The sequence below is a fragment of the Atractosteus spatula genome, chromosome 11 (assembly GCF_055471065.1).
Source record: "Atractosteus spatula isolate fAtrSpa1 chromosome 11, fAtrSpa1.hap1, whole genome shotgun sequence".
NCBI lineage: Eukaryota > Metazoa > Chordata > Actinopteri > Semionotiformes > Lepisosteidae > Atractosteus > Atractosteus spatula.
This window is the reverse complement of record NC_142716.1, coordinates 27302198-27325259: the sequence shown is the minus strand read 5'-3', so window position 1 is coordinate 27325259 and position 23062 is coordinate 27302198. Positions and strand designations below refer to the sequence as shown.

General features: G+C 39.5%; 1 protein-coding gene across 1 annotated transcript; it reads right to left on the bottom strand.

Moving 5' to 3' along the window:
* Positions 1 to 7023: 7023 nt before the first annotated feature.
* Positions 7024 to 10782, bottom strand: LOC148823769 (uncharacterized). The gene is made up of 4 exons (XM_088928132.1): positions 10519 to 10782; positions 8426 to 8857; positions 8094 to 8160; positions 7024 to 7115 (listed from the first exon to the last, which is right to left on the bottom strand). The coding sequence occupies exons 1-4, from the start codon at positions 10780 to 10782 to the stop codon at positions 7024 to 7026; spliced, it is 855 nt and encodes a 284-aa protein (XP_088784258.1).
* Between the last annotated feature and the right edge of the window lie 12280 nt (positions 10783 to 23062).

Genomic DNA, 23062 nt, shown 5'->3' with positions numbered 1-23062 from the left:
TGGCTCAAATAAGGATTAACGTTCAAATATGAATTTGCATTCACAGACTGGATTCACATCTTGTTACTGCTACTTCCAAATTCTCCAGACCAGAGCTGCTTTCCCATCTGATTCATACACATTTAGAAGCTTACAATCATAGTACGTATCCCTGTGTCGCATGTTTTTATCATGCCAGTGAAAACTATATTTTTGGTGTCCACCCAAATATCTTTTAAAATGGCTGTGTAAAGTATTTATTTCTGCACTTTTATATATCTGATGTCACGCGAGAGCTTGTTAACGATTTTTAAAGTACTTTCATATTCCTCACATTAAAATTGCGAATTTAAACAGGTATCATCCGAGTCTTCTGCCGATCAAATCTTGGTCCTAATAAGTCTTTGACTGACGACTTCAAGATGTCATGAGGAAATTGCTTCTTGCCAGTTGTTGTCTTGAAGATGTAAAGTGGGAACTTTCCCCCGTCACAGACTTCAAGAAAAGCAACAAGCCAACCCGTTGTTGCGCACAAATCGCGACTTCAGAAAAGTCGTTTTGTACACTTCTATTCAACGTTCGTCAATTAAAACGATCCCTTGGGAAACTAGAAAATATTGCTAGTGGTTTCTACATCCAAACGTACTCAGTACTTTATAAACACGAAGGTTATCCCCCATTGTCACCAACTACATGACAGAAACTGATTATGCACATGCTGAGTGCACATTTGGAAGGTTTCAAACTAATTGATCCTGAGCCCGAAAACACATCAAACACGCCTTTGCTGCAGTTTATTAAAGAGTTGCCAAAGGTTTGGGGTTGCTTTACCTGTTTATACCTGGCGTACAGGTAAAGCAGCTGTTCTCTGCTCGCTGTCTGCACCAGTCCACGGAGCCGCTCAGCTGCCGTTTCAAACTCGGCTTCGAGCTCTGTCTCTTCCAGGCGATACCCCAGGTCACCAGCACCGCAACCTTCCTCCCCGAGACCCGTCTGAGTCCGAATCTGAACCACCGAGCGGCTCTCCTGTGTCTGGCCGAGCCGGGTCGGTACCTGAACCCGTAGCAGAGTCGGGGGAAGACGATGGAGAGCGAGACGCCATATTTGGAGTATGTGCTATAAATATAAATGTTATGATCGTAGTTTGTATTTCTCGAATAATCTAAATCGATCTCCAGGAACACAAATTATATTAAAATTACTCTCTCATGCAGACAGTACCAAGATGCTGGCTAATCGTTTCAGGACTTGTTGCTCACCGCGGGGAGGTCGGCAAGATGGCGACCGGTTCGCACGTGTTTTGTTAAGCGCTGAAAAATTTGGAGTCTTTTTCCCTTAAACTGTTGGTGAAAGGAGAAAATTTGCTTTGATTTGGATGTCTATGATTTTTGACTAACTTTATGTCAATTTTTGGAGAGTTTTAATTTTATTTCTAACCCAAAAAAAGTTAAAACTTGGATACGATTTTTTTTCTTTCCTCTGAATTGCACTACTGGAAAAAAAAACCCCGTTATTTTAGGATGGATTCGATCTCTGAAAAAAGCACTGGTGGAAAGAAGCGAAAAGAGAAGGACGTTTCGAAAATGCCGCGGCCTTCAGGAGGGCAGGTGCACCCTGCAGCAGGGGCGAGCGGCGGAGCCGGGGCGCCCCCGAGGCCGAGCACTCGTCCGCCCTCGACAGCGAGAGGAGCTCCGGAGAGCCGCAGCTGGAACAGCTGCTCGACTCCGACTGAGACATTGAGCCCGACACTCCGGAAAAGCCCCTCATGAAGAGGATGAAAGACGAGCCGTCTCTGCTGGAAATGCAGAATAACATCGTGGTGCTTCTCTCCAGGAAGATTAATGAGAGAGCAGATCATCTGGAGGCATTGATTCGAAACAACACGATGACAGTTGCTGCCTTACAAAAGTCAGTGGACTTCGCGTTGGAGGAGGTGAGAGACTTAAGATCAGATATGAAAGCAGTGAAGGAAGTGGTTAAAACAAATGCACACATACTGTTGTCAATCTTAGAACTAAAGAAATGTAAGAATGTGTTGCAAAGTTGTGATGAGGCAGGTAATGTGGTGGGGCAGTTTGGCTTGAGCAGTGTGTTGATGGTGGAGAAAAGATGTCTGGGATTGTTTTGGTGATTTTCAATGATGTGAGAGAAGTAGGTGGATCTAGCAGACTCTATAGTAACCTTATATTCAGATAAGTAATCTCTCCAAACCTGATAATGTACATGTAGGCCGGAAAGACGCCACCTACGCTCAAGTTTGCGAGAGGCTGCCTTCATGGATCGCAGATGGTCATTGTACCAGGGGGCAGGGCGTCAGGGGTTTTCGTGATTTGACAAAACGAAAGGCTATTTTTTTTGTACTGCAAGAGGTTTAATGCAGATTTTTATTTTTTACAAGAGACGCACGCTTGTTCTTCGGATTTGAATTTTTGGAAGAGTCAATGGGGGAGTGATGTCTGGTTATCATTTGGTAGTAATCATTCTGCGGGGGTTGCAATATTAAAGGGTAAATTTAAAGGTAAAATTATTAGTGGTAGAGTTCATCATTTGGGCAGATGGATAATTCTTGTAGTGGCTCTTAATGGGAAAATGTTTTTGCTGGGGAATATATATGCTTTTAATAATGAACAATATAGCAGAGACTTGTTTCTTGAAGTTGAAGAAGAAGTGAATAAGGTGAAGGACAAGTTCCAGGATATTGAAATTATTTTAGGGGGTGATTTTAACACAGTCTTTGATGTTAAGTTGGATAGATACCCTGTACCTGCTAGATCTCCCCCTCCTGATATGGAGTTGCACAGGTTATGTCAAGGCTTAGGAATTAGTGATATATGGAGATGTAAACATCCAGGACTAAAGGAGTTCACGTGGTGTAACAAGGACAGATCTAAACAATCAAGAATAGATTTTTGGTTAAGTTCAAATGCATTAGAAGGACAGATTAACAAGGTTTCTATTGAACCATCAGTACTATCTGACCATAAAGCAATTTATCTTTCTGTTAACTTGAGTAACAATGAGGATTCTAAAGTCCCTAAGACTTATTGGAAACTCAATAATATGATTTTGGAAAATGACAGCTTTAAAATGGAAATGAAGGAAATTATACAAACATATTGGAGGCGAGCTCAATTAACAAATTCATATAGCCAAAACTGGGAATTTATGAAGTATAAGATAAGATTGATTGCTATAAAAAGAAGTAAAGAAGCTGTCCGCTCTAATAAAATAAAGGAAGAGGAAGTTATTAAGGCAATTTGTGATCTTACTGATGACAGCAATACTGATCAAACAGATGTTTGTAAATTAATTGGACTGCAAGCTGAACTGGATGAACTATACATAGAAAAAGCAAAAGGAGCTTTTGTTAGATCCAGGAGACGATGGTTGGAGGAAGGCGAAAAAAACTCAAAATACTTCTATAATTTGGAAAAAAAGAATGGAGATTATACATCTCTTAGTAAACTTAACATAGATGGCTGTGAAACTCAAAATCCTGTAGAAATTTCAAGATATGTATCAGATTTGTATGGTAAGTTATATACTAGTAAGGCATGTTCTACAGAAAAAATGTGTGATTTTCTGAACTCATTAAAAGAAGACTTTAAAACTATAGACGAAGGGTTTAAAGCCATCTGTGATAAAGAGATATCCATCTTTGAAATTAAGAAAGTTATTAATAAGCTCAAGGTTAACAAATCTCCTGGTAATGATGGCCTTACCACTGGATTTTATAAGACCTTTCGAGATGATTTGGCTGAATTTCTTCTTCTGGTGTTTAAGGAGTCAATTGACAAGGGAGTCTTACCAACCTCGATGACTCAGGGCTTAATAACCATAACTCCAAAACCAGATAAAGATCATTTGTTGATAGATAATTGGCGGCCTATCACTTTGATTAATAATGATGGAAAGATTCCTGCTTCTGTTTTTGCAGAGAGACTGAAAACAGGCCTTGACTCAATTATTGATGAGTCACAGTCGGGTTTCATGAAAGGAAGACATATATGTAATAATATTCGTTTGGTGTTGGACCTTGTAGACTATGGTGAACTTATTAGTCAGGATAGCTTTGTTCTATTTGTGGACTTTTATAAGGCTTTTGACACAATTGAACATTCTTTTATTTTTGAAACTCTCAATTTTTTTGGCTTTGGTGAGTATTTTCAAAAGGTAATTAGAACTTTGTACAATCAAGGTAACAGCTCTGTTAAATTGGCTCATGGAACTTCTCATAGATTTAGAATTGGTAGGGGAATTCGACAAGGATGTCCCATAAGCCCATTCTTATTCCTGCTGGTCACACAAGTTATGGCTATTCATATAAAACAAGATGTGTTTCAGGGTATTCAAATACAGGATAGAGAGATTAAGTGTTCCCAATTAGCTGATGACACAACGCTATTTTTAAGAAACCATGCAGAGATTGAGAAGGCAATTAAGTGTATAAATGTTTTTTCCTCTGTTTCTGGTCTTTCTCTTAATTTAAAAAAATGTGAACTGATGGCTCTTGGGAACTGTGATGTTTCATCTATATGTAATATTCCTGTAAAAGATGTAGTTAAATATCTAGGTATGAAGATTTCCAAAAATCCAAAAATTAGAAATGATCTAAACTTTTCTCCAATTATGCATTCATTTGAAAAAAAACTTGACTTATGGTTGTTAAGAGACCTTTCTTTAAATGGTCGAATACTTTTGTCTAAATCTGAGGGTTTATCTAGATTAGTTTATGCTTCACTGGTTCTGGACGTACCACCTGCAACTATTAGGAAAATTGACTCCAAACTTTTCAAATTTATCTGGAGGAATAAACCCCATTATCTTAAAAGAGAAATGATTTGTCGTCCACAGGCAGAAGGGGGCTTAAATGCTTTAGACTTTAGGACATCTAATGCTATTTTTAAGATTAAATGGATACAAAACTATTTAGAAAATAAGCAAAGTATATGGCATATAATCCCCAATCTGATATTTCAAGAAGTAGGGGGTCTAGAGTTTTTACTAAAGTGTAACTTTGACATTGGAAAAATCCCCTTGAAACTTGCCAGTTTTCATAAACAAGTACTTCTGACGTGGTCACTTATGTATAAACATAACTTTTCCCCACATAGATTTACTATCTGGAACAACAAATATATAAAAATTAGAAATAAAACCTTATTTTTTGAAAACTGGGTCAAGAATGATATAATTTGGATTAAACAATTAATCAAGGCTAATGGTAAAATATATAGTTACACCGAGTTTGTTAATAGATACAATATTTCTATTACTTTGGATCAGTATTTTACTGTAATTAATGCGATTTCTGGGGAAATATGAACTCTTTTAAGGAGTTGTAATAGTAGTCCTTTAGAAACATTGGAAGAATTTACAGCTCATGTTAGACTACAAGGAAAGGATATTGTGAATTGTGGATGTAATAACCAATTTTTGAGATCCCTGTTAAAAAATGATAATTTACTTGCGACTACAATATATTGGAATTCTGCATTTGGAAAACGCATTGATTGGAGAAAAATTTGGATGATGCCCAATAAATATTGTATAACCAGTAAAATTAAGGAGGTTTCATACAAAATAATTCATCAAATTTACCCAGTTAAAACTCTTCTTACCCAACGATTTAAAATTAATATAGATGACAAATGTGTTTTTTGTGACAATAGCCCTGAAACTATTCAGCATTTGTTTTGGTTATGTCCCAGGGTAAAAATGTTCTGGACTAAGTTGCAGAATTATATTAAAAAAGAGACTAATATTGATATTTGTTTTGTTGAAAAAGATATTATGTTAAGTTTCAGCCCCAGTGAAAACAATAGAAAAATTTCATTTGTAATAAATTTAATTATTATACTGGCACGTTATCACATACATAAAATGAAGTGGTCTGGGAGGTACCCTGTGTTTGAGTATTTTAAAATGGAAGTAAAGGGGTATTTGCAGACTATTTCGAAATGCAAAAATATGAAAGCGGTGCGGACATTATTTTTATTTAATTTGTTTAATCTTTTTTCATAACTTGAATTGATGTAGTAGTATGTACCCCTGATGCTATTTTTGTTTTGAATTGTTATATGTACTCTTGTTTGTATTGTAATGTTTGTTCTTTTGTTAAGCATAAATAAAAATTTAAAAAAATTTAAAAGAAAAGCAAAAAAAAAAAACTTGTTGCTCACCGCGGTCCGTTTACCGTTCGCTCCCCTAAGCGGTCCGAAGGGAAACCAAAGACGCAGAGTACATAAGTTCCTAGTTCTATATATACAGTATAGATGGAAAAAAGAAACGCAACATTTTCTGGAATGAGAATACTATAGTTATAGCTTATGTACTTTCACAAAAAGTTGTCAATTTGTTTTAAGCCCTCTGACCAGCAATACAGCTCGTGCAGTGAGGCATTGCAACTTGCCAATCACACAAAAGTTCATTAGGTGCACTTGTTGTTGCACAGTAGAACGTTGATAGTTCATCTGGCTTGCTTGGTTTTTCAGTAGCTAATTCAGTGGCTAAGTCATTCACGTAACTCGTCTAACCCTTTCTTCAAGGACATCAGGATATCGGCGTCCACATCATAGTTGGGTAGTTTGTTCCAGGCCCCAAACCCTTTGAATAAAAATATGCATTTCCCTGTTTGGTAGATTATTTAAACCTCTTATATTTAAAAAAAATTCAAATAGTTTCCCCTAGTTCGTGTTTCACTACTCAATCTTATGAAGTGCACTACTGTAGGTCAGTAGCTTTGAGGATTTTGAATAGTTTGAATAGTTACTTGCTATAACTATGAATAGAATTATGAAGGCTAAGACTGTTTTATTTTTTTAATGGTGTAGTACACCAATAAGATATTTACAGACAACATTAAAACTAACAAACCATTTTGTGATTTAGTTGAAAAGTGTCTGGTCATGGATGTGGCAGTGTGCTCACCTATTTGAATAACACAACATTATACAAAAACATGAATGCAATTATTTTTATTTCAGAAACAGTAGATCAGCTAGGCAAATGAGGTTCCCATCAATAGAACTCCTTTTTTGATTCTTACAGGAAGGCTCTGGATAAAGCGGTCGACATCTTCGACAGCAAAGATGGTTTTTTTGGCATCTTCCTGGAGTTTGGAATTACAGGGATCCCTGGAAACACAGAGTGGTTTGACGTGTCACTGTTCGAGTTTCTTTATTCCATGGCAGCAGGTCAGATAGACTTTGGATACAGTTCTTCCCAGCGGAATCTTAATGTCAGGTTTATTCAATAAGAAGCTATTTGATTAAAGGTGTGTGGTAATTTGGCTATTAGACAACTGTTTTTCAGTCATTTCAATCACATTCATAACTATAATTCCTCTTATCTTCTATTGGACTATTCACCCCTGATCTGTACTATTACCTGTCCCTTAACCAGTTCAATACATGAATTTCCCTAAATGCCTATTGCCTTTAATTTAAGAAGAACACTATCAAAAGCATCTTTAAAATCTAATCATATCATTTTGTACGTTCTGCGTGTTTACTGCTGTGACTTGTTTGAAGAATTTTAACAAGTTGGTAAAGGAAGAATGACCTTTTCTAAAACCATATTGACTACTGCTAGGGTCTTCATATGAGCGATCCTGTTGTTTAGTTCTAAAGTGGTTTTCATAACTTTACTTGTAAAAGAAGTAAGACGTATTAGCTTATATCTTGTCATATAAGTCACATTTAGTCATATTTACTATACCGAGAGATACTGTAGAAGGGAATGAGGTAGGGCACTGAAAATGGAGAAAACAGAGTACTGTTGAAGAGGACTGCCAAAGATTGATGCACTGGACAATGGACTATTTAGAAGAAGAGAGATCAGGTAAGAGTAGAGCTGCACAGTTAACCACTAGATCAGAGTGGAGTTTAGAGTTCTGCCTCACCATTCCCATGGAGGTAGCAGTGTCAATAAAAAGTGACATTTGCAGAAGACTAAGGCCAATTTGTGTAAAAATCAGTTTGTTATTAAAGGATTCTAAATTTAGGATGAATTCCCCCATTCTACATAAATTCCATCCAATGTCTAATTCTGAACCACACTGGTCACTAATGTGCTACACAAAATAAAATCACAGTCACAAACTAAATACTCACCATCTGGAGTGTTCTGAGGCTTGTTCCTACTGAATCTGTCCAAACTAAAAACTTCTTTTTTGAAGAACTATGAGCACACAAAGAAAACAATTAAGGAATATTTCTTCCACAGGTATTATAATTGAACTGTTACGTACTGTATTGATCTTGATAAATTTGTAGTCATTATTCATACAGAATATTCAGCATTGGCCACCATAGCAGTTGCTATTCTTGTTGATTGCAATTAATAGAAATGTCATTCTATTCCAATAATTTCTGTAGTGCTAATATTAAAAATACAATAATGCCCAAATTAATTAATAATTAAAGTTTGGGTAACTAATCCATACCTTGTGTTTTTGAGGCTTGTTGTACTCATCAGGCACTTTAAAAGGTCCAAAGCTTTCACAGCTCCCACGTCCACTGGATGTTCCCTGGGCTCTTAAGTTTTCCAAAGATGGATTTGTTTCATTCTGAATTCTGAAGTCTTTTGACCTATTACCCATGATCTTATGCTTTATCATGGAGCCAAACTTTTTCAAAGGATGTTTCTTGACTTTCTGGCTCACATTCACATCTTCATCCGGCGTATTAACTGCAAAGGGGATGTTGCTGAGCGAGAGAAGCCCTTCGCTCTCAGACGTTTTGGTCAGTTGCATTGGGGTCATGTAATGTTTTGCTATGTCAATGCGCAGACCACTCTTGCTTTGGGCTGGACTGACATTTTTGTCCTTATTAAGGCTGGGATTGTACACATACCAAGATGAGTGTCCAGGCAACTCCTGTCACAAAAAAACAAAAAGTTACAGTTCAGTGATTGTTGTTTCAGTTTTAGAAGTAAATCAAAACAAGTAACACTTCTCTTACGGAAAAAAAGATAAGGATTATGGGGTGTGTATATGATTTTAGCACTGACGTTAACACTAGAATAAAGGCAAACAATGAAATATAAAATAATCAGTTTAAAATAATCAGACATCAGTTTGGAAATGTAGACAATACTGTGAGCAAGTCTCTCTATAACAGCAATAACTCACCTGATTGCTTTTGTACTAATTTAATAAGAAAGTGATAAAGCTGAAATCCACAGACAGGTGAGTTTGGTACTGTACGTACGCTATGAACTGACAATAGGGATATTTCTGAGATGTTATACAATATTAGGGAAAACAAATCTGGATTTGTAGTTTTATTGCATTGTAAAGGAAAATGCACAACATAACTATAATCATATTTACAAAATGAGTTCCATCTTCCAGTACTTTCTACACAAATGTCTGTTAATTAGGTACAGAACAGGTCCATCCTACTTTGGTAAGAGAAATTTTTACAGGTTTGGAACTGTTGGTCATACCTCATCAACCACATCATGCGAAGAGGACTCCAGAAGTCGTGTTTTCATACTGTCTGGCCTCGAGGAGCTCTTCCTAGTCTTCTTAACTTTGTTCCCTGAAACCTTACACTGCTGTACTACTTCTTGATCCTGGACTCTTTGAGCCAAATAATCTCCAGGCTTCTCTGGGGTCTCAGAAGCAGAGCAACCTTTTTTCTTATTAGAACAAGGTGTCACACCAACAGCTTCTCCTAGGGAACGCGATGAGCAGGGCTTATCCATAGTGTCTTCTGGCTGGAAACTGTTTTCAAAAACACTTTGGACTGTTGGAGAAAAGCCCTTTGGAGACTTTTTCATAGAAGACTGTAGTTTTTTACTTCTGACTGTAGTTACATTTGTGTCCACAATTTTGTCCTGTGTGGACTCACTGGTTTTCTGAGAAATGAGAGATTGTGAAGATGGAATTGAACACCCGCTTCGTAAACCATGAATTGCAATAGTTTCTTTAGCCACACAACAGGCCATTTCCTTGATCATTTCTGGATTCTCTGAGGCAATTCCTACTTGTAACACTTTCTTGTTGCCATTGGATTCCATCAGTTTGCTGTAAACAGAGCTAACAGTTTTCTTGATGGCTTGCTGTGATGGAAAATGTCCTTCAGCCTTTGGTTCACTGATGGTTAGAGTGGAAACCTTTGACAATTCCTTCAGCGCATCTTTGGTGAGTTTCAGTGCCAGGTCCCTGACCTGAGACTCAGACAGCTCTTCCAATTCCCCAGAATAATCTTCTGGTTTGGGGAATCCAGGGCGAATTTTCAAAAGCAGTTTTGCAATGATATCTTTCAATACATCTATTCGACCAATAACAGGTGAAGGTTCTAACTGGTTCGTTTTGGTGCACATGAGCTGCTCAGTGCTCCGGGTTTCCATATCAATGGCAGCTTGAGGAGTACTGGACTCAGGGCTGGAACAGTTTAGCTGAATTTCCTTTAGCAGATTATCTGTGACTCCATGTACTATCTCAGAAGAAACAAGAGAAATTTCAGAAGACTGAGCACTGGGTGTTGCCTCTTTGTTGTGCTCACTAGTGATTCTAATATCACTCATCACCTCATCAACCTTCACATCATGCGAAGAGGACTCCAGAGGTTGTGTTTTCATACAGTCTGGCCTCGAGGAGCTCTTCTTAGTCTTCTTAACTGTCTTCCCTGATGCCTTACACTGCTGTACTCCTTCTACATCCTGGACTCTTTGAACCAGATAATCTCCAGGCTTGTCTGGGGTCTCAGAAGCTAAGCAATCTTTTTTCTTATTAGAACAAGGTGTCACACCAACAGCTTCTCCTAGGGAACGTGATGAGCAGGGCTTATCCATAGTGTCTTCTGGCTGGAAACTGTTTTCAAAACCACTTGGGACTGTTGGAGAAAAGCCTTTTGGAGACTTTGTCATAGAAGACTGCAGTTTTTTACTTCTGACTGTTCGACCAATAACAGGTGAAGGTTCTAACTGGTCCGTTTTGGTGTACATGAGCTGCTCAGTGCTCCGGGTTTCCATATCAATGGCAGCTTGAGGAGTACTGGACTCAGGGCTGGAACAGTTTAGCTGAATTTCCTTTAGCAGATTATTTGTGACTCCATGTACTATTTCAGAAGAAACAAGAGAAACTTCAGAAGACTGAGCACTAGGTGTTGCCTCTTTGTTGTGCTCACTAGTGATTCTAATATCACCCATCACCTCATCAACGATCTCACTTGCTTCTCTGCTAATACTGGTTTCTGGTGAAAGGGATGAACATCGGGAAGCTGAATGTGTCAGCTTGGAAATGTTGGTCACCATAGAGCTGATTATGGTTTTGACCACTGTCTCATTTCTGGAGGCTACAGCTTTCTGTAGAACTTGTTGGGATCCAGTTTGACACAGCAATTCATTGTGAACAGAGCTGGCAACCTGCTGAATCTTGTGTGGTTCATGAAACACATCATTATCCTGTTTCACAACTGTTATCTCCTGGTTTTCGGACAAGTCCTGCAACACACTGTCAAAGAGGTCCACAGCTATCTGACTCAGCAAAGACACAGACATCTTCCCTGGGATTTCTGTAGAAGTTTCCTCTTTTATCAAAGTAGGGTATATCTGTAATAGCAGCTGTGTTATGATGTTTTCCACAGTCTCAGTACACACTAAAGTCATATTAAGTGATTCTGTTGATTTAGCCATAGAACTTTCCTGGAGCCCAACTGAGGAAACCGGTTCAATATTCAACGGTTCTACAGGGACACTGAGTGGTTTGATTTCAGAACTGTTTTCAAGGTGGGAGTCTCTTTTCAGTTCCTCAGAAGAACTCTTCTCAATTTCTGATGTCACCCTGGCTGCTGGTATATTACCTATGGTAACAACGAGCTTTTCATTTAATGATAGTAAAACAAAATATCAGAAAGTATGTACAATTGAAACAAAAACTAAATTATATTGAGAAGTAACGAATGACAGGCATCACAAAATATTTGAGTATAAAGCTTCATGTTCCTGTAAAACTATTACATCTTGGAGCTCAGGTAACTACATACAAACAAGCAGCCATATTCACAGATACTGTATATATGGCTACTGAATATATGGCTATATTCACTCATTCTCTCATTCATAGTCATGGCCTACACCATCTTAGTCTAAATACATCAAAAACTTTTAAAAGATACAAGAGATAGAAAATCAAGGTACTGTATATTTACAATACAACACAAGAATTACCCCCAACTTATATTGTGTTAACATCTTACAATATACTGTAGCAATCAATACATTTGTATTTTTTTCTATCGTTCATAGTTTCAGTTCTGTTTTCACATCTTTCTATGAGAAATTGCTCAATATTACACATATCTTTGAAATAACACATATATTGGGAGCTATATTTTAATAATCTTATGTGTATAAACACAATTTTTAAGTGTCCATTTCTGTAATTGTTCCAATTTACAGTATAGAAACGCAGTATATTCAAGAAACAAGTTAAAGTGCAGTCACTACATTTTTTAACTTGTACTTCATAGCAACTAAAAGGTTAATACACTATTAAATGATTTGATTTGATTTCCTTCTTACCTTGATTTTCACTGTCTTCAGGCTTCATTGATAAATCACACACAGCAGACAAAACATCCATGACAGACTTTACAAGCAAGCTGGAAAGCTGATTAATTGCATCATGGTACATCTGTGAACTGGGCACTGATGGTTCAGTACTTTTCTGTGGTCTGTGATCCTTGGCAGTCAGAGACACTTTCTCTGAAATCCTTTGGGAAGACTTAAATTCCGGATTTGTATCACAATCTTGAAAAAGTGAAACATCTTTCTCATTTTCGTCAAAAGTTGGAGAATCGGGAAAACTGAGGCACTGCTTCAACAGCTTTTTCACTGATTTCTCAGTAAATGAATACAACAACTGCATAGAAAGCTCTGAGGACTTTGGATGGGATAAATCCTGAACAACTAGATGGCTCTTTAAAGTTGGATCTGAATTAGATTTGTGAGCTGTGCCGAATTGTACTGCAATTCCCGATTTCAAAATTAAATGGAAAACATTTTTGACAAGTTCTTCTGAAAATACACGCAGAGATCCATTCGAGACAAGTTGTTCCACTTTCCTTTCAATAGGACTCATTGTAGAACTCTCTGTGGAGGTCCTGACTTGGTCCTTAGGCTATTCTGAAACCCTTGTCTGCAGTGGGGGGAGATTGTGCTTTGCTGTGGCTCCTGGTACTTGAGATGCACAGGACACCTCTTCAGCTGAAAGCTTTTCAATGTTCAAGTTAACATTATTGGAGTGGGTTTGAAATGCTATATTCTCAGTGACGAGACCAGCTGCACACTCTGATTTCTTTTGGCTTACTCTAGACTTGCTTTTTGTATCTGAGGCCTCCATTACATCAAGTTCGCCCATAATAATGTCAACAATACCCATGGCAACAATTTCAGTGTCAGACACTGCAGACTCTGCACATGCTATGTGTTCTGCTGAGAAGTCAAGCTTTGGTGAAATGAGAGGGCTTGGCTGGTCTCCTTCCTCAACATTGTCAAGTGTTGTTTTCTCTGAGCCTCTCTTTTGTTCTGCAGCATTTAAGCTGTTTTGATCTGTAAATGAATCTTCTATCTCATTGCTTCTGCAAGGAAGTTCCATGAACTCTTGTTCACCCAGTCCCATGTCATTTGAAGTAGAGGGTTTCTTCCAAACCCAGGACCGGGGAACTCGATTGCTTTTACATGTCAATTCATTTTCTTGTTCTGCTGTAGGAGTGGGTTGATCCTTAAGTTTTGATGAAGCATCAGTCAGGGCTCTATAGGGAGTGTCCCGATTCATGACTTCTGTGTCATCTGTATAAGAATCAATCACCATCCCAGGCACATTTATGGGTGGGAAACGTTTAACAGAATATTCTCTGCGGTTACTTTTAGTGTACTCTTTAGTGTACTCGTCTTGGTGGCCATGGACTATTTTACGAAGTGGCCGGAGGCCTACGCCCTCCCGGACCAGAGTGCCCCCACGGTGGCCGATGCACTACTGGAGGGGATGTTTGCCAGGCTGGGGGTGCCGGAGGAGTTACACAGTGACCAGGGGTGTAAGTTCGAGTCCCAGGTCTTCGCCAGAGTGTGCCAGCGCCTGGGGATCACTAAGACGCGGACCACCCCGCTGCATCCCCAGAGCGACGGTTTGGTGGAGCGGTTTAATCGGACGCTCGCCACCCAGCTGGCCACCCTGGTGTCCCAGCACCAACGGGACTGGGACCGCCACCTCCCCCTTGCGGTCTGGGCGTATCGGACCGCGGTCCAGGAATACACCGGGTGCACCCCGGCCTCGCTCATGCTGGGCCGGGAAATGCGAACCCCGGTGGACCTGGTCTTTGGCCCGCCGCCCGGAGACGGGTCGGCACCGCCGGCTGGACCGGACTACGAGTGGGACCTGCGGCAGCGGATGCGGCGGGTGCACAGCTTTGCACGGACCCACCTGACTCAGATGGGGGTCCGGCAGAAGCGGCACTACGACCTGCGCTGCAGGGGGCCTGCCTTCCAGCCCAGGGACTCAGCCCTAAGCTGGCGCTGTCGTGGGAGGGGCCCGCTGAGGTACTCGGGGTGGTGGGCGAGGTCTGCTACCGTGTCCGGTTGCGAAGAGTGGTGGGAGAGTGGTGGTCCTGCACCGAGGCCGCCTGGCCCCCTACCGGGCCCGGGAGGAGGAGCCGTGGGGGAGGCTCCACACTTATAAGTGTATAGCGTGTTGTTAAGTAATTACCACCCTAAAGATGTGTACGTGTTCCGTCAGTCTCCTCATGTGCATGTATATCCTGTGTTTGGTTTTGTGGTTGTTAATGAATAAAGCTATCGCTTGGTTTGTTAATCACGTCTCCACTGGTCCTTTGTTCTGAAAAGAACCTGTAAACGCTACAGTATATTGTAAATACAGTAGGTTTTATAGTCTTATAAAACACTTTTTTTCTAAGCGTTTTATAATGCTAATCTTGCACTCTGCTGTGTCCTAGTTCCTTTCAGTTGGGCTTCACTGGTGAAATAAGGATGAAAACATCCTCTCTCTGCCCAGTCTTGCTTTTTGGCGGTTGATGTGTCTGTTCTAGATATGTCTAAAACGGCACCTAATCTGCAGGAAGAAGCTGTTAAATTGGTAAACTGGTATCTGTAGCTGTGTAGCTGCAGAAAGGGATTGAAAACGCACCGACAGAAACTTTTTAAAAACAAATCTGGGCGCGACGGTAGGATGACGTCACAACGGAACGGCCATTTCACGAGGTTCCTAACTCCTCAGCCTCGAGATGTGTTCTGGTTGTTTTCGGTTTGGCTGAAGGTATTTGTACCGTAGCAATGCCGTGCTTTAAATTTCATACTTGGTTATTTAAGATCCCTGTTTATAAGAATAGGTGTGTTAACCCCTCTGTATTCTAGCTAGATTTCACTCTGGAATTCTTAATCTGGCCTTCCTAAAGTTTTTCCTTAAAACAATTGGTGAAGACATTTCTCACTTTTCAACCACTTTTCATCTGTAGCTCCAAGGAACTGCTGGTATAGTGGTGGACAATGCGTGATGGACTTTGGGATCCTTTGGGATGGAAAAGAAGTGTAGAAATGCAATTTTAATTATGGTCAATTATGGTATTGCAGCCATTTATAGTTATACAGGTCTTGTCCTCAATATTTTCAGTCACAGCAGCATGACACATGGAATATTATCCATCCATTGTCTAATCACTTGATCCAATTCAATGCTGTGGAGAAGGGCTCTGCAATTACCAGAGGTCAGTTTCTTCATTTCTGTTGCAGTGTGAGAGCAAAGAAAATTACAGTCATCAACAATTATACTGCTTATCTGTTTAGTTGCAAGAGGATTATCCTTTCTTTTGGACAGAATCTGCATTCGGATTTGTGACCAAGATTACATAATACAAATGCCAAAGCTTGGAACGTCTGAAAAAGACTCAGTGGATGACAGAGGGATCAAATTTGCTAACTAAATGTGTGTTCACTGATTGATCTGCAGAGCCACACGGTCAGGCTGGGTGCAATAAGATGTGGATACAGTCCTTCAAATTCAAATCCCTAGTAAAAAAAGAGAATACAATCCATTTTATCCAGCAGCCATATCACTCTGCAACTCACAACTGGCAACCCACTGAAGCTCAGCAGGTGTGAGCCTGGTCAGTACCTGGTTGTGAGACCTCCTGGCAAAAACTAAGGTTGCTGCTGGAAGAGGTGTTAGTGGGGCCAGCAGGGGGCGCTCACCCTGCAGTCTATGTGGGTCCTAATGCCCCAGTATAGTGACGGGGACACTATACTGTAAACAGGCGCCGTCCTTCGGATGAGACATAAAACCGAGGTCCTGACTCTCTGTGGTCATTAAAAATCCCAGGGCGTTTCTTGAAAAGAGTAGGGGTATAGGATTTCCCATTGGCCCTTACCAGTCATGACCTCCTAGTAATCCCCATCTATGAATTGGCTTCATTACTCTGCTCTCCTCCCCACTGATAGCTGATGTGTGGTGAGTGTTCTGGTGCACTTTGGCTGCCGTCGCATCATCCAGGTGGATGCTGCACATTGGTGGTGGTGGAGGGGAGTCCCCATTACCTGTAAAGCGCTTTGAATGGAGTGTCCAGAAAAGCGCTATATAAGTGTAAGCAATTATTATTATTATTATTATTTTAATACCCTGAATGTATGAAATAAGCACATGCTTGTTTTTAGCCTAGTCTTGCTGACAATCACATTGCTGGTCTGATCACCTGCAGGATACGAGAACTCCGTTTCTATAATATTTTGTCTTTGAAGAACTGGCATCTGATTCATTTCCAGTAGTCTCTCTCATTACTTGACTGTCTGTTGGGAACTGTTAGTCCTGCTTGTGTTTATTCTGCAGTCTGGTGAACAACAGGTCGTGAAATTAAGATCTATTTGATTAATTGTCTTTTATCCACCCTTTATCAGAAGGCTGCTTATTCCTGTTTAAGGGTTTGCTGACCAGGAGTCTATCCCAGAATACCAGAGGTGTAACTCGGCATTAGTAGTATACTTGTCCCCTTGTAGGGTACATACACAAACACACAGGGCGATGTAGACATTCCAGTGAACCGAACAAGCATGTGTTGAAGATGGAAGATGGAGGGAATCACCCAAAGGAAGATTATGTGAAAGCAGGGAGAAGACGCAAACCCCCTACATAAGGTGCACACGTCTGGAATCAAATTCAATGACCCCCAAACACGTTCACCAATTTTATTTCTAAAAAGATAACTTTCTGCATTATGATAAATGATGAATGCACCTTCGTGTTTATTAAAATATTATTCTAAATGATTTTTAAAAATGGTGTTATTTTTATGTAAGAACTGTTTCAATCAAACGCACTAAAAAAATCAATATTTTAGGAAATGTTGGAAAAGGAAAAGATGGTTGAAAAGTATGGAAGCCCGTTTCCGCCAGGGAGTCAAAAAAACGCGCTATGGTATCTCAGAATTCCGATTTAGTATCTCAGAATTGCGACTTAGTAACTCAGAATTCCGACAGTATCTCAGAATTGCGACTTGGCAAATCAGAATTGCGACTTAGTATCTCAGAATTCCGACAGTATCTAAGAATTGCGACTTAGTAACTCAGAATTCCGACTTAGTATTTCAGAATTGTGACTTAGCAACTCAGAATTGCGACTTAGTATCTCAGAATTCCGACAGTATCTCAGAATTGCGACTTAGTATCTCAGAATTCCGACTTAGCAACTCAGAATTCCGACTTAGTAACTCAGAACTCCGACTAAGTAACTCAGAATTCTGACTTTATATCTCACATTTGCGACTTCGAAACAGCCCATATTTCATTGTCTGTCCTTTTGTTATTGTAACGGATTCGGGTTCTAGGGCTTGTGCCCTCGCCGCTCCCACCCTAGTTTGTGCCTCACTGCATTGGCTCGAACCCAGGTCCTGCCAACTGAGGTACTTTCTGAGTTGCTAAGTCGCAATTCTGAGTTGCTAAGTCGGAATTCTGAGTTACTAAGTCGGAATTCTGAGATACCATAGCGCGTTTTTTTTACTCCCTGGCGGAAACAGGCTTCCATAGAAAAGCCTGGAATGCAATTGTAATCCTCACTTAAGGGGAGCCGGGTTTTAGAACTGGCTATAGTTGCTCACGGACATAGCGTTGGCTTTATGAACTACAACTCCCATAATGCAATACTCAAGTTTACGTCACAGTCCCTATTCTGCCTGGCTGTGGTGACCTCTAGCGGGGCCCTCTCAGTTCTGGCAGCTTTACCGTTGATCGTGTGCACTCACCGGCGCGCGCAAGAGGAACTCACACACAGTTTCCTTTTTTAAAGTTTATTTTCTACAAAAATAGAAAAAAACATGGGAGGGTTTCCAGAGATATGTACAAGTCAGGTTTACAGCAGGCTGGTAGCGAGAGTCTGACTCCTACCCTCGTACATGTTGTTTTCCCCTGTTTAAGACGTTTACTAAAACACCATTTAAACGCGACACAACATAACAACTCAACTCACTAAGAACTTAACTCACAACACACAGACAGTTTTCATCTAGCGACTTCACACAGTTAGCTAACGAAGTTCAATTTCGTCTCTGATAACCCGCAGAGCCCGAATACACTTTTGATACTCTTAAAACAAATATAAACGCGTAAACCTTAAACCGAAACTATGACATCAGTAAACATAAATTTACAGACCTTTTAAAAAAGCCTTATTACTTCAGATCTTACCTAAAAAATTAGAAAGAGCCATGGGAGAGTTTCCAGAGATACGTACAAGTCAGGCGTACAGCAGGCTGGTAGCGAGGGTCTACCAGCCTGCACGAGGCGCTGTTCCCGATTCCCGGGCCCAGCTGCTCATCACCTGGTTGCACAAGCTTTGACTTTTCATTTTCATTACTATATTTTCACGTTGTGTTTTTCATACCACTACCGAAAAAAAAAAACATATTTTAGAGGAAGATGTCAGCTTGATTAAACAAATATTGCTCCTTAAGCCTAGTTCCTTACTGTGCTAATTCTGCCACCTACTGGACAAGGTAATAAATAAAACAAGGAGAAAATCATAGAATATAACACCCACACAACAGGCCAGCCAAGTAAAGGGTGTAAGATGACCAGGGGAAGGGTCATTCATAACAGGTATTTTCGGAATGACCTACTTAAAATACTAGATATGGACCTCAGTAAAATGGCTGCCAAAAAGAATCAGCTGACCGGTATATGGAAAGGGTCTACCCTGAGAAACAATGAGACACAGCTGAGCCGCATCAGGAACCGAAATTGAAGTGAAATATAAGTGAATATAAGAACAGGGCGGAAGCCGATCAGGTGAATGCGGTTTGGAGGAAGAGAGAGGAAAGAGGTTTATGATAAAGATCGGACTAATGAATAACGGACTACTGAAAGGAGAAAAGGTTTATGGTTTTTGGATTGCGGATAGTGGATAAGGATACATCGCGGATTGGCTTTATTACGGATTTTAGTAACTCGGATCGGAACAGGATTAAGAGAGCGGATTACGGACTGGATTTGGAAGATAATTGGAGGAAGAAACGCCACGAAACTCAGGAAAGAAAAGTGTGGTGTGAGTACTTCTCTCATTTACATAAACTTTCCCCCGGAGGCACCACAAGGGATATCTGAAGGACTGAAAAGAAGTGCACTGATTGTCACATTATCTAAGGTTGTCTTTTAAAATGTACTTGTATTCCATTAACAGCATCTATTGCATTGCCCGAGAAAATTAGAAATTACTGTATGTAATCTGTTTGAATTGGGTTCCTATGAAAAAGACTTGTGAAGAAACCCAGCTGGGACTCAAAACCCTTGGTATCTTGTCAGAAGAAGAGAATGCAATGTGCCCCAAGCAGTATGATTTTCAAAACCCAGATTTAGTACCAGAAACAAATAATTTGTAGCTATTTTATAAGAACCTTTCATCTCGTGTTTTAATTGTAATACAGTGTAGTAAAATGCACAATGGTTTGGTTTTGGGAGAGAGAAGGAATAGGAGGGAGAGAGGTAAGAAGGGAAAGCAAACGAAAGAAAAGTCCAGAATAGGCTGTAGAAAAAATGAGAATAGAATATGACATATTCCAAGGTGAAGTCAAAACAAAAATAAGACCTTAAAAAGAAATCAACCTATCACTGTTTGCTGGGAGAATGGATGAATCCTGTCTAATGCTCAGCTGACACCCTGTTAAAAGCAATAAAAGACAATGTTAGTCCTCCGTGGTTAACCTACATTTATGCTGTTGCTTTAAAACAGATAACAACGGAAGAACTGAATGACATGGCGGAGAATATAGTGGCGTGGGTGGCAGTGTCCATTATCAGAGTGCTGCTCCCAGCCATCTCCCTGTACAATGAAAAGAGGAGCCGGAGAAGAGTCTCTTAATCACCTGCTGCAGATCTAATAACCTTGCCTCTGAATTGTGGATGGTGTTCTTGAATGTGTCAACTCTCCCTTGTCAGCAAATAAGCCAATAAGAAAGAATTCCCACCCCAAAGACTGTGCGTCTTAATCAATCTGCAGACTCAGAGGCTGACAGTGAGATTTTACAGGTTGTCTCTAAAAGCTTGAACCACTTTCACTGTATGTATTGAGTCAGTGTCAGTTTACGGTCTCCATATTAAATGAGATGTAAAGTCTCAAATTGCACTTAATGAGTATGTTTTCTTTAGTGTTTTAATGAAACTTTCTGGTAGCAGAATGTGTGTAGCGTTTTTTGCAATGGAATGCACAGCAGCACTGTTTCAGAAGGATATACAAAAGGTAAAATGTACTGTAATATTGTGGTAAAATAGTTGATAGCTGAATGGATATGATTTAAAATTACAGTGGTTTCCAGTAGTAAAATCATGTTAAAATGAAAGAATTCTATAAAGGTAATGAAGGTTTTAATCCATCCATTTTCTAACTGCATTATCCAATACAGGGTTGCAGGGGAGCCAGAGGCATGATTTACCCTGAACTGGACACCTGTCCATCACAGCGCACACTCACACCAGGGACAATTTTCACAAAAGCCAATTACCTGAAGACAACCCAAGCAAACACATGTAGAACATACAAACCCCAGGTATGAGGATGAACTCATGGCCCCAGTGCTCTGAGACAGCACCACTGCACCACTTTTTTATGCTACTATATTCCAGTTAAATACCAGTGTTTACTGTTGCTTATTTTAGCCTGGAAGAGATACATTATGATCATTTGATACTGGCAAATATTCTTGTAGCACAAGGAAAGCGGTACAAACACTATATTTCCACTAGGGGGAACAGTAGGTTTTTGGACTAAACTGTCCTGCTTTGGCAACACTGTATATTTATGGTATATAAATTAGTTATTTCTGGATAATCACTTCAGGAACTCACTTTATCCCCTGAACAGTAGTCACTGTAAATATAATTTGTCTTTTATTTCCCAAAACAATTCAATATTTACCACTGTACTGCATACAGTATTTAGCCTCTAGAATTTAATTTGCTCAATGTTAGTCTTGAAGCATGTAGTTAGTACTGTATAGGTACTATCATTTAACAGCATTCATGAGATACATTCAAACAGAATATTAATTCCATATATTCAATTGAATCTTTCAAAGAGAACAACCATTTCCCTGCAAAATTAGGCTTTTCTCTGTCACTTCTCAGGTGGCTCCGACAATCAGCTGCCGTTAAATTGTGGCTGTGGGCATCTGTTTCAGTGGAGTGTCTACTCCCTCTTTAAGTGTGATATTAGAAATACATCTTTTTTTGCTCAAAAACTGCTTTTTACAAATTAAAGATACGGCTATAAACTAATATGACGTTTTGGCTGTGAAGTCTTCTTAAGGTGTGTGGAGACACATCTGAAGAAGGCTTCACAGCCGAAACGTTGTGTTTTCTCTCTTCTCTTTTCAGCATGGAATAAACCCATTGTTCCTTTACAGACTACGCATGCTGACGCAGCTACCCACCTGCACTACTATAAACGAATATAGCATACAATGGCATCTAATTATAACAACTTATACTTGGGATTTTTTAAAGAATCTTTTGTTTTTAATCCACAGCATAATATTACATTATGAAAGACAGTTTTGTGCAGAAAAAAAAGCACCTTTACATTTTACTTTATTTATTTAAAAACTAAGAGCTTCTTTTTAAGTGGTAAGAATGGTAAATTGTGCCATGTGAAGTTCATTTTTCGGTTTCCACTGTCTACATTCCCGGGCACGGCTTATATGTGGGTTAATATTTACCTATCGGATTAAAATAACACAATTGAAACAGGATGAGGAAATGTGCACACACTCCTCTGACATACTCATGAGAGAGAGTCTTTCCCCGCTTGACATGCTTTGAGCTTATAAAAGAGAGATCACCCACTGGAGAAGAACACGACTGTGAGTGACATCACTGTGAGGTCATAGGCATTGAGCAGGTCAGAAAATCAAGACTGCAAGGGGAGACTCAATCCTACCCAACATTAGAGACATGCCTGCTTTTGCAAGTGCTAGCTTGATAATGGTTTAAGTTCCTCAGATATTTTTTAACTTCAGGTAGGTGTATGGCCTTTGACTTAAAAATCAGTAAATCATTAAAGAATGCTGTAAGGTTTAATAGACTTAAGATATTCTTACCAGATCGAAACACCAGCACGGCACTGTAACCTTATTCTTTATAAAAATGTGAACATAAACTCTCTCTTTTAAACTGTACAGGCCTATTACAAAGCCAGTCGAAGTGGACAGCTCCACAGAGTAAACAGTCATATAATCCAATGCTTCAAGTTGATCAATAATGTAGTAACTGTACTGTATATGAAGATGTGGTGATTGTTTTTATTTAACCTTATCCACCTGTTCTGAAAAGCATAGGTTTTGTGTTTTGCAATATGTAGTCTGTGGTGTTATTGATTTAGCTAGTAAAAATATATATATTATTCATTCATTGTGTGGTTTCTGTGTAAAGTGTTGTCAGCATTACACTATTAATGTATTACAAAACTGCTGTGAAAACAAACTTATTGATTATGTTTAAAAGACACTGGAGATCACTTGCATTTGCAATATTTTGAGAAAAGTGTAGCGTTGAAAGCTAATACACACGTGTAGTTGGATATACC